Genomic DNA, 19,272 nt, shown 5'->3' on the forward strand with positions numbered 1-19,272 from the left:
AGGGTTTAAGTAAAATTATGATGTGGTAGAAGCCTTTTGATATTTCAAACAAACCCACTGGGCCCAGTTCTAAGCTGTAACTGTCTTAAAAGGATTACCATGATATAAACCAGGGATCATCAAACTTCTTCTGTGATGAGTCACATATAAATATTTTAGGCTTTGCAGGGCACCTATGATCTATGTCCCATATTCTTCATTTTTTTTTTAACCCTTTAAAAATGTAAAACTACTCTCATCCGGCAGGCCAAACAAAAACAGGCCAGAGGCTGAATCTCTCCAACCGGTTCAACCAAAAGATCTGAGTACCCTTGCTTTTAAGTGGCTATGCTCAGTCCTACATTTCATGTTTCTTTTATATTTTTTTATATTTATTCTTTTGCTCTTTGTTATTCATTTGCCAAAATCGAATAAAACATTCTTTTCTAGGGCTACAGCAGTTCCAACTGCTGTAGCCTCGAAGTCAGCTCTGAAGAACACGGCCACCTGCTCTATTTCACACAAGCAACAGAAGAAAGTTCTTGGCAGAAAACCCTTCTTAAGTCTATATGCTTGAGAGAGACACAGCGGAGATAGCACGCGCTCTCCCCTGACTTCCTGGGCAGACACATACAAGGTCTAACATCCCCTTACCTTGCTGGAGGAACATCGATGTTGGAAGAAACAACTTTACGTTTTTGCTCAAGGAGACAGATGGAGCGAGTGTTTTCTTTCTCATGGTCAAGCACTCGGTTGGCTTTTTTGGTGTCTGCTGTTTTCACATCTTCCTCCATGGCCAAGGGGAACAGGTGCTGATGAGACATCTTTTTACTAGAGTCACGTTTTAAGTCCTCTGGTTGAAATGTGAAGGTCATTTCCCGCTTAACACTCCCCACCTGTGAAGTGAAAGACAAAAATTCTCACTCACCCAAAATATCAGCTTTGCCCAACTAAGTGCAGACGGCTGTGAGGAGAGATCACAGACTCTGCTGTCCTTGTTCATCTTGAAGATTTCATAGTTTAAAAGGGAAAAATGTATCATAGAAATAAAATAACTGACATTATAAAGTAATATACATCCGATGCCCACCTGTTATATAATGCAAACAGACATCACACACCCAAGAGAAGCCTTTCAGATGAGCAAAAGCTTTGAAGGCTTGAAAGCATAAGACTTCCAAAAAAAATCTAAAAATTTAAAACATTATTGTCTCTCTTCTACAACTGAGAAAACTCAATAAAGCAAATAAATTCTTAAATATTTCATGCTGATTATGCTTAATAGAAGAGAACTAATGCTCATGTTCAATCAAGCCTTATGTCTTTGACTATGAATACTGATCTTCACCACACTCTTTAGTTCACCAAGAATTTTTTATCCTTAATCTAGCTATAGCAGTTAAGATCTTAGTGAAATCCTTTCATTAGTTTGACAATTAAAAAGTCATATTAATTTTTCTTAACATTTTTGATGAAATGCAATGATGATTAAAGTTTAAGATGAATATAAAATTAAACCTCAGGGAATTAAATCTGGTTATTTCAGAATTATAATGACTGAAAAAGGAGACTAAAGTTTAAAAAAAAGGTTTTTGTAAGGCGATGGGTATTGTAAGTGACATTTGGAGCGAACGTGTTAAAGTCCTAGGTGTACCAAGAAGAACCAGTCAATCTGGTAACCTGGAGCCTCATTTATCAGTGGAGCACATTTGAAAATATGCACGTCTGTAAGACATTTCACAGGTCCACACGACAGCCTCTCCCTTTTGTGGAGTTAGTGTGTGGAGTCAGCAAGTCTTCATTTCACCCACTTGTATAGAAGATACACTTGTTTGTTTCATTTTAATTTTAGGTAGGAGGAAAAGCACAAAGAATTCCATCAAATAGAATTATAGTAGTTAGGGTCACAAACATAGTGTAGTTTCAGAATAAAACATGTGTGTTCAGTAATAGAGATGGGCAAAGCATGATATCAATGATTAGAAATTCTCAGATTAAAAGAAAAGTCTGTGGTGTGTGTGTGTTGGAGTCACAGAATCTGCTCACAAAGTATCTTCCCCAAGCCCAGGGATGACTCGCGCTTTGGGGTCACCTTGGCTGGAATGTATCTTTCACGTGAACACAGAACTCTATACCGAGCTCCTGGGTCTCCACGACCTGCACTTGTTAGGGCGGAGAGAAGATCTTCCATGGAGTTCCTGCCAGACCTTGGCCCGGCTCCACCGGAAAATGGTCAGCCACTCTGGTCTGCTCGTAACTCATTCAAAAGTTACCATATTTCTTAGAATGCATGAATTAATGAAGTACAATTAGAGAGAGTCCAAGAAAACTGAGTGCTCTGAAGAGCTAACTGTTCCAATGACATCAATCTCAATAGAAATGAGTAAGAAAATGTCTCACATTTCTAAAATGCAACACGTTTTTAATAAAAAATATAGTTTGGAAAATTGACTGATGTAATTATAAATATTTTAAATATCCATCCCTAATCACTTTCAATGTAACATTTTCTGTCTGGAGGTGGAAGTGAAAAGAAGGGATTTTCTCACTTCCGTAACAGCTCGGTCCCAGCCTGTGTTACAACAGGCATATGCTAAACACCAGGCATTAAAGATAAAAACAAAGATCTGGTCTGATGATTATAAATAGTTTCTCCCTAAGTGTCAAGTATTACATTAATTAAATATTTAAGTAGTCGTTAGTATTAAGTTGTAGCAATAACTCACATCCACACCTCCCTTGGGGCCAACTTTACTGCTTAAATGAATTCAATCCAAAGAGAGGTGGGGTTGGGGGAGAATATTATAGGAAATTTAGCTTTTAGATTCAAAAATTTCAGACAGAAACCCAGCATCTAAAGCAAATTCATACAAAGTAGAATAAATTTCCTATAGAAATGTTATAATTGTAAGTCATGCTCTTAGCCAAGACTTCATAATAAAATAAATTACAATAATATTCAACAAAGTAAACTATAAATCACCCCTAATATATTCTAAACGTAAAATTAATCTCTCAATAGTAATCAAGAAATTTTAGCAATGTAATGAATTACAAAGACTATTTTTTTAAAGCGGAATTAAAATAAGTTGGAAACAACCAAAGAGGATGAAATAAACGTGAGGATGAGTAGATTTGAGAGACTCTGAGTCATCTGTTGGGATGTTTGTAAGACTGGTGGAAGGAATGGGTGACTGGTGTAGATATTCATTATATCCCTATGCTTTAAAGTTTACACACACATATAGAACATGTTCTTTTTAATGTTCTTTTACTCATATCAGATATTATATTTAAAAGATTTTTAAAAGGAGAGTTCACAGGGGAGAAGAGAGTGGAGAGAGTAGCTGAAGTCAAATCTCGAGACGTGGGCTCAGAAATGACCCAGACAAACAGGGCGGTGGCTGGAGAGGATTTTGGACGAGGGAGAATGTTCTAAGGTGGGAGGTAACAGAGCTTGTCTGAAGGTGGAGGCAGGACGGAAAGAAAGGGATGAAGAAGGGCTTGTGGCAGCAGTACATGGAGGCAGCGCCAACATCCAGCTATTATACCCCTAGCAGATTAGCAGAAGAAAGCAGCAAAAAGAAGATATAAACCCCAATTAAATTTGAACTCCTATTAGATTAGCAGATGAAAGCAGCTGAAGGAAGACAGGATCCCATTTATATGAGATTTCCAGAGAAGGCAAATCTATGAAGACAGAAAGCAGATCAGTGATCGCCTGGGGCTGGGATTGAGAACAGAAACTGACGGCAAATGGGAACCTGAGAACTTTTGGCAGTGATGGAAATGTTCTAGAACTAGACTGAAGTGATTTGTACAATGCTATGAATTTATCAAAAAGTCACTGAACTGTGATACAATGGGATGAATATTATCTATCGTATGTAAAACTATACCTCAATAGTACTGTTGATTAAGGAAGAACGAACCAGGTCAGGAGTAACTAGTGTGGAAGGTGTATTCCCAAGAACCCTCAGGCCAGAAATTAGGAAACTGTGCCACAAAGGGGCAGCCACGCAGTGGTGCGACTATCCAGGCTGCTACAGTAGTTGTGCTGTTACATCCTGTGCACAAGTACGATGGGGATGACGTCCAGTCCCTACTCAAGCCAGGTTCCCAAGCCTCTGCACCCATGCAAGAGGGATATCTTTCTAACTTATCCACCTGGAGAAGAGCTTTTTGCACTTCATCTGCCCAAAGAGGGCACTCACTTATTTTTTCCCAATTTCCATAAGGCCTTGGTGACAAAAGGAAACCCTTCTGGTGATCTGCAGGACCTGCCCCAAGTTAGCTTCCTTCCTTGAAGCTGGTATCAATTAATTATGTGACTCATACGAGCAGATATTTTTGTTAGCAGAAAAGTTGAGGAAATCCGAGAAATCACTCTGGGCTGCAGCTCATAAAAAGGCAAAGGGTTCCACAATAGAAGACAGCCGGTAAGAAACAAACAAACAAAAAGTCTAGAAGCCCTGGGTGACAAATAATGAAGACAAACAGCAAGACTGTTGACTAGGAATTTCAAGGAGAAAACACAAGGCAGGGGTTTAGGAATAATCATAGCCTGGATTTTTAAAAAGTGTCTCCTGCACAAGGAAGGGTTGATCTGACTGTGCCCACAGTGATGAGACTGGAAGCTGGAAGGCAATAGTATCTGATTCTGGTTGTCAAATCTCAAGATGGACATTGACAAATTGGAACAAACACCACAGAGTGATCAGGAGGACAAAGGATCTTACTGGGAGGAACTGGGAATATTTTGTCTAGAAACACAGAAGTTCATATAGCTTCTCTTAAATCTGTGTACGGCCCGCTTGAAGAAGAGGAATCTGAGTTTGTCTGTGTTCCTCTAGAGCCAGGATCAGTGGTGCCCCCTTCCACTTCCGGCTAACTCCATTCTGACCGTACGGTTCACTCTCCTCCTCTTCTCTCGCCTCTACCACATTGTGAACGAAACATTTTGTGTCTATCAGAAATATTTACTACTTTTTACTTGCCTGTGATGTCACTGATTTCATGGGCTCCTAACCTGTTAAGCAGGTGGAATCTCAGAGACTACCTAGTCTCACTTAAAAATTTCATTTTTCAATGTATCTGTAGAGACTGAATGATGTACTTTTCATTTTTTAAAATGTTCATTTATCACAAAATATATGCTTGTTGGTGAATTTCAATAAAAATGTGTATAAAATAAAACAGGGAAAGCTTCCTATTCCTCCCCACTCTCCTCTCAACCCTGCGCAGTTAGGTCCAACCTCTACGAAGAACAGCTTTTAACTATTTTATTTTATTAAAAAATTTATTTATATAATATTTACATAGTATTATATAATATATATATTATAAATTAATATATATTATAAATATATTAAATAATATCTGTATATTAATATAATATTTAATGTGTTATTTAAATTTAATTTAAATTAAATTTAAGATGTTTGAATACTATAACATTTCACAAGATCTAATTTTTTAACCCATCCCGTCCTCATAGACATTGAGGTACTTCTCAATTTTTCATCATTAAACTTAAGGCCACAATGAATACCTTTGTTTTATGTATGTATATAACTTTATACAGCTGTGTGAGCATTTCTGTATGAAAAATTCCTGGGGACTAGAACTGCTGAATAACCAATCAGAATTTTCTTTGTGGGGGAACAAACTATGGAACCCCCATATAATGACGTACCATAAAGTCACTAAAAAGAAGAGCATCAGAGGAAACCCACAATCCATTAAGAGGAACACATTTGATTGTAATGTATTACAAGAAACAGGCAAGCTGCAGACTAATATGGTAGGCATGACTTCACCACTTTAAAAAAACAAAGTAGTTTGCTAAAAAGCGACACACTTTAAGAACAGAAGACTGGATGGGCTAAGAGAGCTCTTGCACTGCTTTTCTTATATAGTTAGATCTACAACACACACATACAATTTTTCATTGGAGAGATTATGGGAGATTTTTACTTTTCTAAAGTTTTCAAATTTTGAAAATTAAAATAAACAATTTTTTTTAGAGATTCACAAAAATTACGAAGAATAATGCTCTGTGCTGGTCAACATAGAAGGGGACTTTCAACCACTATGGATGGGAAGACACACGTTGCAGGAGGCCAGCCTAGGGAAAGGCAGAGAATTTCACTGTGCACCCCTTTGTTTCAGCAATTCTACACCTAAGGAGAAAAAAAATCTAAAAAAAGCACACAAGGATATTTATCTCAGAACTTCCTACAATATTGAAAATGCTAATTCCCTAAACATCCAGCAGTAAATTCAGGGTTAACTAAGAATACATAAAATGTATGGTTAAAAACAAAAACATCTCTCTTTATTTATTGAAATGGAAAAACATTTAATACATTAATTGAAAAAAGGAAATCCAAATGAGTTTATGAAATACAATTTTGGGGAGGAGCGATGTGTGTGAGTGAGTATGTATGTATGTATGTATAAAGAGAAAACTAATGCTGAAAGGACATTCCAAAATGTTAAGAATGGTTTTCCTCAGGAGCAGATGTATGGTCCAATTTTGCTTTTTACCCTGTTTATAATTTTTATAATATTCTTGTATAGTTTGGTATTTTAGAACCTATAAAATTATTCATCTCAAAAAATACACTACATTTTTACATAATTAAATTTCTCAAGAATATGGCATTTATATATAAATTTGTTTAACTAATACTTTTTTCTTCTACTAGTTTTCAGTTATTAGTACCTATGCATATATTAAAGGGGAAAATGAATTACTTAAAATTATCCATCCAATTGCACTATTACTTTCATTAATTATCAGTACCTCTCAATCATACTGTACTACAATAACTACCATTGAATTCCTTCTTCCTACTCAACACAGAAGCCCTTCTTACAGCACATCACAGACACATGCTTTTTCCAGTGTGATTTTCTTGCAAGGGAACAGAGCTTCAGTGTTCAATCATATGAGAATACCACCAATTACCCAGTTAACTGACAAATAAAACTCAAAATTTTTATTCCAGTGAACAGCTTTTGTTTTCTTAGAAGAAGATAAACAGCATATCTATAAATATGATATATTTGGGAAGATTGCAATTTTTTAAACAAGAAGTTAACAGTATCTATTTAAATCGCGGATTTCTCTAAATGGTGTCCTTTGTAAACTGGATGCCACTTTCTAAGACAGGGACTGAAGCTCATCAGCTTTTCTCAGTATAAAAACATCTGGTTTCCATAAGCATTTTCTAACAGCACATCAGAAAAGAGAATGGCTTCTAACATCAGCCCACTTACTTGATCAATCCTTCTTTCTTTCCACACTCAAGTGTGTTCCAGGCCACCTTAATCCCGATACCCTCCTCACGAATATACAGTAATAAGAGATGCCAAAATGCACGTGTAAACACTCACTCTTAGAAACTGTCCTCACTTACTCATCTCAACCCAATTAAGACTTGGGGAGTTGGCTCTGGAGATTAACTGGATTTCCAGGAAAAATCTGCAGAAAGCCAACCCATTTGTCTTTCTGTGTAGTTAAGAAAGTAGCATAGACAATGGAATACTACTCAGCCATAAAAAATAATAAAACAATGCCATTTGCAGCAACATGGATAGACCTGGAGAATGTCACTCTAAGTGAAGTAAGCCAGAAAGAGAAAGAAAAATACCATATGATATCACTCATATGTGGAATCTAAAAAAAATGACAAACGAACTTATTTACAAAACAGAAACAGACTCACAGACAAAACAAATAAACAAATTTATGGTTACCAGGGGGGGAAGGGGGTGGGAAGGGATAAATTGGGAATTTGAGATTTTCAGATACTAACTACTATATATAAAATAGATAAACAAGTTTGTACTGTATAGCACAGGGAACTATATTCAATATCTTGTAGTAACTTATGGTGGAAATATGAAAATGAATATATATATGTTCCTGTATGACTAAAGTATTGTGCTGCACACCAGAAATTGACACAACATTGTAAATCGACTATAATTCAATTTTAAAAAACCCCAAATTAGGAAATATTTACTTCTATAAAGTCCAGTATTGCATTCAAGCTCAGCTAAAGTCACCTGTATATCTGTTCCAACCAAATGTAAGGAGAGAGAGGAAATCAGTATCAATATGGGTCGACCTCACTGGAGTTAACTTTTACTGTAGAGAATTTTGAAATTGACACATTAACTAGGTATTCCATTTATTTTATTATATAAGTCAAAGTTTAATTCAACCAGCCACACCCAGTCCACATGAAAACCATGTGGCCTTTTGACTTTAAGTTTTACGCAGATTTTCTACTGCTCAAAGGGTCAGTGTCCCTAACTCCCTTGTTGTCTAAGGGTCAACTATATATTAAAAAATCTAGTGAACAAAGGCAAACTGAGAGAAGAATTTCCAGAGAGTCACACACAAAAAGAATGGAAGTTATGTGTTGACCACAATGTCAATATAAGCCCAAATTATGGCATGACTGTTCAAAAGCCCAAAGAAATATTAGGTTTATTTACCCCAAAATACCATGTATCAGGCACTATATCCTGGGTACAGCAATAAGGAAGAGTATCATCAGGAAAGAATTTAATAACAACACTAACTTTAGTAGTTCTTTTTTTTTATTACGAACATGAGTTAGCAATTCTAATCATTTAGAATTATCTCATTCTAAATAATTTCTCTTCCTACCTGGGAGAATCATTCCTACCAATCTTCCTCCCACCTCCAACCCTGGGTACACTTCCAGAAAACAGATTTGTCTGACTGTCAAATTCATGCGTCTTCCACCAGAGCAATGTCTTTCAAACTTTTTTGACCACAGGCCTCAGTATGAAATATATTTTACATATGACCCACAGTATAAACACACACACACAACACATACATGGTAGCTAGGTAGATATCCAAGCAATGTACACAGACTATGATCACATAATTGATGTAAAGATTTCATAAAATAATACTATCATTACTGGGGGGCAGTGCACTCTAATATTTTTCACTCTATTCTTTTTCATTGAATAAAAAGAAAGAAAAGGGAAAGGAAGGGGGGAAAAGATGGATCTTTTCCTACTAAATTTATTTCATAACTCATTATGGGACCCATCGTTTGAAAAATAGTGCACTGAAGTGCAGTATGCTATTCTTCCTTCTGGATACAGGTGGACAGAATGCAGGTGGCGGGGAGATGTTAGCCTGGGTTTAAGCATTAACCATAGGAATTCTCAAGGTAGAAAACTTCAGGGCTGAATTTGCACACTCCACCTCTGAATTGTTTTGTTTCGTTTTTTCGGTCTATATTATGCTCCAAATAGCTTTTATTCATCTAACCTCAAAACCTAGAAATAAACGTTGGTGTTTTTGTTTAAAAAAAACAAAACAAAAAAACAAAAACAAAAACCATGTGGCCTTTACCTTCAGAATACACCGGAATCCAATCAGTTCTCACTCCCTCCACAGTTTCCATCTTGGTCAAGCCACCATCATCTCTTGCCTGGATTTGCACAATAGTCTCCTCCCTGGATCCCTGTCTATGTCCCTGCCCCACCTCCTCCACTCCCAAGTTCCTTCTCAATAACAGCAGCCAGCCTTGTCCCTTAAAAACCAGAGCCAAGTCGGGGGGAGTGTATAGCTCAGTGGTAGAGTGCCTGCCTAACATACGCAAGACCCTGGGTTCAATTCTCAGCAACACCATTAAAAATAAATAAGAAGTAAACCTAATTACCTCCTTAAACCCAGGGGGGAAAAAAAACAGAGTCAGATCATTCATGTCCCTCCTCAGCCCAGAACCCTCCAGTGTCTCCCCATTCCACATAGGATAAAACCCAAAGTTCGTGCAGTGGCCTCCAAGGTCCCATTTAATTTGGCCTCCTTCTAACGTCTTTTTCTTCCTCTCCCTACTTCCTCCTCCCACTCTTACCTCTCCCCTGACCCTTGCTGGCCCTGAACAGGCCAGGCACACCCCTGCCTCAGGGCCTCTACACTGGCTGTCTCATCTTCCAGGAATGTTCTCCCTTCATTTATCCACACTGCTTGCTTCTTCACCCTTTTAGTCTCTGCTCAAACGTCTCTTTCTCAGTGAAGCCAACTATGGCCATTTAATTTAAAATTGCAGTGCTCCCCTCCCACTCCCTATCTTCCATATTGTGTTCTCTGTTGTTGTTCTACAGCGCTTATAATCAACTGCATAATTTATTATTTATTGTATTTACTGTCTGGGCTGCACCACCAGAATCTTGGTCTATGAGAGGAAACATTTTTTGTTTTGCATACTGATGTTTCCCCGTACCTAGAAGAGCATCTGAAACAGAGTGGGCCCTCAGTAAGTATTAAGGAAGTAAATAAATGAATTTTCAGGTGATTATATGTGTTATATGGTAGCACCTACTAATAATAGTCTAAAGAGGATGGATGCCAAGTTCCAGGAGCTGCAAAGGGTGGGGGTCACAGAAGCCCTCAGTTCAAAAGAAAATTTCCTAAGCTACCAAGAAGGAAATAGTGAACTGTGCTATAATATGGGGAATAGATGAAAAATAAATACAGGATGGCCACCACATTAATCCCTTCCTTATCAAGTTCTCATTTTTTAAAATTGATTTTTATTGAAGTAGAGCTGATTTACAATGTTTTAGTTTCAGGTGAACAGTAAAGTGATTTAGTTTTATTTATATACTTTTTCAGACTCTTCCATGATAGGTATTAAAAGATACTGACTATAGTTCCCTGTGCTATACAGCATGTCCTTGTTGTTTACCTACTGTATATACAGTAGTGTGTATATGTTAATCTCAAACAGCTAACTTATGCCTCCTCTCCACCCCTGTCCCCTTTGGTAACCATAGTTTGTCTTCTATGTCTGTGAGTCTATTTCTGGTTTGTAAATAAGCTCATTTGTATCATTTTTTTTAAGATTCCACATATAAGTGATATCATACGATATTTGGCTTTCTCTGTCTGATCAAGTACTCAATTTTATTTCATGGAGGACTTTATTTTTAGGAATGCAATCCTTATTTTATAAAAAAAAAATCTGTAGAGAAAATAGGGTTTGTTTTACTTTTAAATTCAGGGACTCTGAACCTCCCTTCTACAAATATCACCAGGTTAATCCAGGACAAATCTGCAGAGAGACAAGAAGGTGGAATTTCAGAAGCAAATCACAGTTCAAGTTCTATAATTTTCAAAACTCCTGGGGAGTGAAGATTCCTCTAAGAGCAGGGCATGAAGCAACCTGGTCCCCAGGGACGCTCGGGAACACTTCCACCCATCTGTCTGGGGCTCACAGCAAATCCAGCCCACTCACTCTCCCAATGAATTCTAACACTTACAGTCAAGAATAACGACGATGATAATCAATGTCATCTTTAGCACATTTGGGAGGAATGGGATTTGAGCCTCACCTGAAGTCTTCCCTTAGAAGTTTCTTCCTGAAGAACAGGCAGCTGTTTTGCTGAGGGGCAGCTGCCCTGTAGAAGACTTGTCCATATCAGTGGCTGTAACTGCCACATAGAGACCACAGACTGCCACTGCCTAGGGGAGCTGGGGCCCCTGGGCACAGAACAGGCCTTCGCTGTCTCTGACCTTTCCTCATTGCAGCTTCTCCCCAAGGGATCTCCCAGTCCCCTCTTACCAGAACCTTACTCGTCCATCCCACCAAACAGAGGGGCTACTCCGGAGATAACATACTTCACAGAGCCTTTCTATGCCCCCTACTGGATCCCATCCCCATCTCCCTGAAGCCTCCTTTTTTCCTCTACTGAACAGACAGCCTCGGAGCAGCCTTGTCCCCACCTGGCCTGGACCCTAGCCACAAACACACATAGCAAAATAGAGGAGATTTGTGGCAATTCAAGCAGTGTGCTAGAGTTCATGTTCCTTGTGGGTTTTATGGTTATTTGCCATTGACCTGACCAAACCACACATTTCACAAAAGTGGTTAGACCAAAACTTTTTGGTAAGTTGGAGAACGTAGTTCTGATAGGTGTAAATAAAAGATAAATCAGTTCTCGAAAAGGAAAATGCACAATTTCTCTGGACACAAACAGGACCAAGAAAATCCTTTCTTTCTGGAGTCTGATCTGAGAGACCAGAAACTGATGACAAACTGGTGGCTTGAAGTGACGGGACAGGTGACCAGGCCTGGCCATGGGCACGTGAGAAAGTAGAGGAAAGCAGGGCAGAGAGAGGAGGAGTGGGGTGGAGCAGATTCTGGAGAGAAACAGGAACAGAGGCAGGAGGGTCCTCGCACCTCCCCCCTCATAATCAGAATTCCCACCCCACCCACCTCCCCCCACCTTTCTTTTTTGCAAAACCTGAGCTGGTTCAACTTCTTGCAACAAGAAAAGTTAGACTAACTAACGCAATGCCTTGAATTCCTTTGGCAATAAGGACTATAAATACAGCTTTTCCAATTCATCAGTGGTTGCCACAGGCTAACACAACTTCTTTAATTTTCAGAGCAGATTAAGAAGCAGATTTTCAGTTTAAAAAAAAAAAGCATCTCAGTTGTTAAGGGTTCTTCCTTAAATATACATTTTATTTAAATACAGTTTGCCATTCCTCTGAGCAGTAAACAGCAGGTGAAATTAAAAATTGAAGTTGAAAACTAATGAATTCACATTTTAGCTTGAGCTGTGCTCTGAATTCACAGACAGCCAATTACTTCTACTAGCTGCACAGATGACTGAATAAAATCTGCTAATAAATGCAGCTAGAGTGCATTCAAGAAATCAAACAGTACATATTTAGAATAAATTTGTATAGCTCCTTATCATAAGTTGAATTCTTTAGAATAAAGGTCCGACAGATACATAAGAGAGTAGATGGGAATATGAGAGAAATACCTTCCACTTCGACACAGTCTTTCCTAAGAAGGTAGATGGCTTGACAGCAGGACTGCGCCCGCCCTTGATAATGAGTATAGGAGGACCTTAAGATAAAAGGTGTGCTCCTGGGGTGACAGCCTGGTCACCATCCTCCTACCTGCCTCGCAGCCTGCGGACTTCAGGCTTGCTTAGCCAGCTATAATAAATACACAAATGTGTGTGTGTGTGTGTGTGCCTGCAAGTGTATGTATGCACAAATGAATAAATACAACACACACACACACACACACACACACACACACACACAAATCTCCTAGAGCTTCTGCTCCTGCTAGAACCCTTTCTGGTACAATATAAAGCCCGGTATAAAGTCACTATGCTTCTCCATCCCTCTCCCCTAGTGGTCCAGATGCTAGCTGGAGGCAGAGAACAAGCTTTACTCAGTTTTACATCCCAGACACCTGATATATGCATACTTGGCACATGCTGGGTACTTGGTAAATGTTTATTTAATTAACTTAATTAAGGGATGGTAATATGGCAATGGGGCCAGCTTGTAAGAACTGAAAGGAAGATTTGTAAAATCAGGAGACATTTTGATTGGCATTCCATATTCACAATACTCTAAAGTATACAGAAGACAATAACAATAACAGCAGCAGTAGTAGCAGTAATAATAATGGATACATTTATTAAGCCCTTGCTAAGTACCAGACACTGCATTACAGTTTCCTCATACACAATATTTCACTCCAATCTCAAAAAATCCTAAGAGGAAGACCTTTTTATTTTTCTAACATTGGGGTGCATGTGTCTTTTTTAAAAATACATTTTTATTGAAGTGCAGTCAGTTTACAATGTCGTGTCAATTTCTGGTGTACAGCACAATGCTTCAGTCACATAGGAACATACATACATCCGTTCTCATACTCTTCTTCACCATAGGTCACTACAAGATACTGAATATGGTTCCCTGTGCTATACAGTATAAACTTGTTGTTTCTAAGAGGAAGATCTTATTAACCAAACTTCATAGGTAAGGAAACTAAGGCACAAAGAAGTTACGTAATTGACTCCTGCAAGGTCTTACAGATCTTTTCCGTCATTACTTTCTCCTCTCTACTGGATACTTCCCATTAGTAAACATGTTCCAGTATCTCTTATCTTTAAAAAAAAAAATCTTCTTTTGATCTCTGATCCTGCTCAACCACTATACCTCTGCTCTATCCTATCACAGTCGAGTTATTGATAAAGACATTTACATGAGCTGTCTTCACTCCCCACCTCCTATTTACTCTCCAACATACTGTCATTGATTTCTACCTCCACCAAAACAAAAAGAAAAATCATGTTTTTGCTAGAGTCACAGTGAACTCTGTATCACTAAATTTAATAAATGCATACTTTTAAATTTCTATTCTCAATTTACTTTCCATTCTCTTAATACAAAACACAATTAACATCCTTGAAGCATCCTCTTCTCTTGGCTTTATGATAACAAGACCAATTTCAATTCCTATTTGCAGAGCAAGACGACAGAATTCTCTAGCTACTTTAAGCAGACAGAGAGTTATTGGTGGTTCCTAAATCTCTAAGAAGCCTGGAGAATCAGGCTGGGATGTTCAACAGGACAACTACACAGAGCCACAGGAGGAAGGTCCAAGCACATCACAAGTCTGCACTAGCAGAAGTACCATAGCACTGCCTCCCACCACTCAAAGCCCACGACGGGTACTAAAAGCTAGAACTTCCACGACAGATGCCCCAGCAGCACCAGGAAATTCTGACACTGTGTTTTGCCAGAAGGTTGATTTTGCACATGGCTACCCTTCACTGCCTTACTTGTGCCTCGTCAGGTGCCTCATATGGGTGCACAGCCTTGATGGACCTAAGTCACACAGAATTTAAGCTACAAGGTATCCTGGGAAATTCCAGCCACAGCAGCATAGGAAAATAATATAGAAGGGAATGCAGAGATGCTGAATGAGCCAGTCTACAGCATCACCACACATTTCTGGATTTCTATATTTTTTTCTTTGCAGCCTCCTCTGTCTGCTACCCACAAAACATATTCTTAATCTATGTACTTTTCTCTATTTCTATTGCCACCATCATTGTTGTCTTGGACTATTAAAATAACTTGTGGTCAAATCTACCCACTTCTACTCTTAACTCCCAAGAATGTTACTGAGAGATTCAAATAGGAAAGAAGAAGATCTCATAGCTTTAACACAGCATATACAAATTAAGGCTAATAAACTGCTGTTCTTAGTTATAATTAATAAACTCTTTAAAACATCATTTAAGTAGTTAACTATCTATGTGATAGTTACTATGCCACTTGAAGGTGCCAGAAAGATCCCTCCCTGGTTGAGGTATATATTCCAATGACTAAGAATGATGCCAGAAATTATATCAATAAGGTTAAATCATATTTATATCATTGACCCAGCATCCTTGGTTAAACTATAAATATCCTACGAAAGGGAGTCTATGTTTTCTGTGCAAGCATATAAAACTGGAATCAAATCCCAGCCCTGCCATTTGTTAGGTGATTGGTGTGGGGAAAGTTTATTAACCTCTCTGCACTTCAAGGTCTGGTTCTCATCTACAAAATGGCGATGATAGCCTGGTGGAAATGATCAAATGGAAACATCTAGTAAAGTGATTGATAAATAGGCAATGAACTGTAGCCCTTTCTCTCTGGCAATACCTTACTGGGAATTAGTTTGTCAGAGTAGTTAATATCCACTTGATGGTAAATGAAAAACAAAGTGCTGTAGAATCAGACACAGGCTTCGTGTATCAAAGGGAGCCCACAGACATACAGAAAAAGAGGCTCTCGTGGGGAAAATGGGGCTGTGCTCAGGGAGAATGGTATTGGTCACCAGGGGCAGCCAGAGGCAGGTAAAGCTTCTCGGAGCCTTGGGTGGGAAGTGGGTCACAAGAAAAACAGAAATAGCAATACAACTATTGCTATTATATTATAGAGATAATGAAACCCATCTCTCTCTTAAAAGCTTTTGCCTGGAGTGAGCCCAGTGGGGTGCCATCAATGCCTCTGACCACTGTCCAAATCATCCCGCTTCCTGAGTTCTAACCTCGCTCAGAAAAACACAGGAAACAGGAACCACAGTGGAAGATGGGCAGGAAGCAGGAAGAGGAAGTGTTCAGTGATAGCGCATCACTTCTTGTTTTGCTCTGTATCCCAAAGCTTGTCCAACAACAGTAGCAATCTTTGTTACATCGATGGGATCCTACATGAGTCTCCTTAACAGAGATAGAGGGCGAGCCTGCAAGCTGGAACACACGCCAAATAGATGTTTACCTCCTCACCTGCTGACCCCTTTCATCTTCAATTCAAGAAATGAGCCAAAAGGCAATTCTCCTTTGGCTGTTGCCAGAATGTACCTATGATCATTTCCCACTGCAAATCACATAGAAGAAATAATTTCCATTAATTTTTTAAAAATATATTTAGTCTATGGATTAATTCAACTTACAGTTTTTTAAAAACAGAAATTCAATTGGTATAAACTTTACTAAGTAAAGTACGAACTTCTGTATTAGTTTGTATGTTCGAGAATGGTGGCATTTAATTTACTACTTTCAAAGAGAGAATCTGTAAGAGGTGGAATTCTGCAAGTAGTTTCACAGGCTCTGCAGACTGAAATCCTCCTTATAAACACAACTATGTGACCCTGACCTCCCTGGTATAAGAAATGAAACTTGGCTAGCAGCCAAGAGTACTTACCACGGAACCTACACAGAGCAAATGATTACTATGTGCTTATGAATGTCAAAGATCACACATTCGATTTTTTAGAAGTTGAAGTCTTTTGTTCATATGTTAGCTATAAAGGACATTCTATAAAAAGAAGGTAAAATATGAATAAGCCACAATTTATTCACTACCTTCAAAAGGCAAATAAATTGTTTACAGCCAGAAGCATGTACATTCTTCCAGGAAAACAGCAGACAAGTGACAGACACTATATAAACACCTTCTGTATCTCTGCATGACACACAATTGTCAAGTATATGTTAATACATTAATTTCCAACTAAAACATCTCTTAATTTTCTTATTTAAAGATCATTTTCAGGGGACTCTTTATAAAAGAGGTTGTAGAAAAGATTTCAAAGGAGATAAAAATTCTAAAACTTGAATACTTATTCCAGCCCACACATACACCAATCTCCCTTTTCCCAGTGATGATAAGAAATAAAGGCATTTTAGTAGATCTTTGAAAAGTGTTTGCTTGAAAAGCAGGCATTCATTTAACGAATATTTTACTAGGTATTGTAGGCATAAGGGAGAATAGTGGTAAATACATATACATATGCATATCTGTGTGTATATGTATGTGCACGTGTGTGTATACTAAAAATATGTAAGTCCCTACACTCATGGAGTTTGCAGATCAGTGGAAAGGAGGCACATAAGTAAATGAATCACACAAATGTAAGTAATACTATAACTGCAACAAATGCTCTGAGAGGGAAGTATATGGAGAAGCTATGAGCACATGAAAGGGGAAAAACAATCAGAGGTCTGGGAAGCGCAACTCTGAGAGTCTTTGTCAGTTTGCACAGCTACAACAAAACTACCGTAGACAGCTGGCTTCCACAACACACATTTGTTCCTCACAGTTCTGGAGGCTGAGAAGTCCAAGATCAAGTTGCTGGCAGGCTTGGTATCTGGTGAGGGTTTGCTTCGTGGTTCACAGACAGCGGTGTCCTCACATGGCAGAGTTAGGGCTCTGGGCTTTATAAGGATATCAATTCCACCATGGGGCTCTACTCCCAAGACCTCATCCAAATCTAATTACCTCCCAAAGGTCTCACCCCCAAATACCAATCATACTGGGGATTAGGCTTCGACATATGAATTAGGGCCGGGGGAAGGACACAAATCAGTCCACAGCAGGAAGTGATGGCTGGACTGAGATCTGAGGTGAGGAGGAGCTGGTTAGATGAAGGGTGGTTGTGGCAGGAAAGCCTGGCAAGTTTAAGAGCTTGAAAGAAAGCCAGCAAGGCTGCAGAACAGAGTGAGGGATGGCACAGGGCATGAGACCAGGACAAAGAGATAGAGGGGGCTGGACCACATGCTATGGGCTGAACTGTATCCCCCTCCACACCCAAATTTGTATGCTAAAATCCTCACTCCTAGTACCTCAGAATGTTACTGTATTTGGAGACAGAGCCTCTAAGAGGTGATTAGATAAAATGAGGTCATATAGGTGGGCCCTAATCCAATATGGCTAGCGTCCTCATAAGAAAAGCAGATTAGGAACATATTACACAAACACCAGGGGACAACCATGTGAGGACACAGAAAGGAGGTGGCCATCTTCAAGCCAAGGAGAGAGAGCCCAGGAGAAATCAAACCTGCCAGCATCTTGGTCATGGTTTCGGAGCCTCCAAAAGTGTGAGAATATAAATTTCTGCTGTCTAGCCAACAGAGTCTGGTATTTTGTTATGGCAGCCTTAGCAAACGAAGGCCACACAAGGAGTGGTAAAAACTACGGTCCTGATCCTAAGATCAGAGAATCCACGGGTGGGGTTTAAACTGGGGGGAGCAAGGGTTACAGAGCAGATGTGCCATTTGCTCTGGCTGCAGCGTCAAGGTGAACCACGGAGAGGCTGAGTGGATGCAGGGCACGGAAGGCTGAATAACATCCTCCAAAGGCATCCACATCCTCATCCCCGGGACCTGGCAGTGTTACTTATGTGGCAAAAGTAACTCTGCAGGTGTGATTAAGTTAAGGAGCTTCAGATACAGAGATTATCCTGACTTATCCAGGTGAGCCCTAAACGTAATCACAAGTGTACTTACGAGAGGGAGGCAGAGGGAGATTTCACAGTGGAAGAGAAGGGTATGTAACAATGGAAGCAGCGAACGGAGAAATGTGCTCTGAAAATGGAGGAAGAGCCTGCAACACAAGAAATATCCGTGGCCACGAGAAGTCAGAAAAGGCAAGGAAATGGACTCACCCCTAGAGCCTCCAGAAGGAACCACGCCTGCCAACACCTTGACTTTAGCCCAGCAAGAACCATCCTGGACCTCTGATATCCAAAGTAGTAAAGGTATATATCTGTGCTGGTTTAAGCTACTAAATTTATAGTCATTTGTTACAGTGACAACAGGACCCTGAGACACGAGGAGACCAGCCAGGAGACTGTAAGCCTTGTGGAGAGATGGTGGGATGGTGGCGGCACGTGGTGAGGAGGGGACCTGAGAAACAGGAAGTGAAAGCAACAGGAGGGGAGGCTGGATTTGACTCGGGGAGAAGCGAAGGAGAGGGAGCCAATGAGAAGCATTTGTGTTCTCTACTTCCCTAGCACCACCAGCAGAGTCGGCCAGAGCAACGGATTTACCGTCCCACTTTGGGAGTCTGGGATCTGACCAGGCATTTAGAGATCTGAAGGCAGGAAACAAAAAGCTGCTGTCCTCATTTTACTTCACCTT

General features: G+C 39.3%; 1 protein-coding gene across 2 annotated transcripts in view; it reads right to left on the reverse strand.

Moving 5' to 3' along the window:
* Positions 1 to 19,272, reverse strand: part of ZNF704 (zinc finger protein 704) — a 178,797-nt gene that overhangs the window by 131,199 nt on the left and 28,326 nt on the right. For both annotated transcript variants that reach the window (XM_074354861.1, XM_074354862.1), the window contains exon 2: positions 634 to 875. In XM_074354861.1, the coding sequence (XP_074210962.1) occupies positions 634 to 875 (242 nt within the window). The remainder of the gene's footprint in view (positions 1 to 633; positions 876 to 19,272) is intronic.

This window comes from Camelus bactrianus, chromosome 29, assembly GCF_048773025.1.
Source record: "Camelus bactrianus isolate YW-2024 breed Bactrian camel chromosome 29, ASM4877302v1, whole genome shotgun sequence".
Taxonomy (NCBI): Eukaryota; Metazoa; Chordata; class Mammalia; order Artiodactyla; family Camelidae; genus Camelus; species Camelus bactrianus.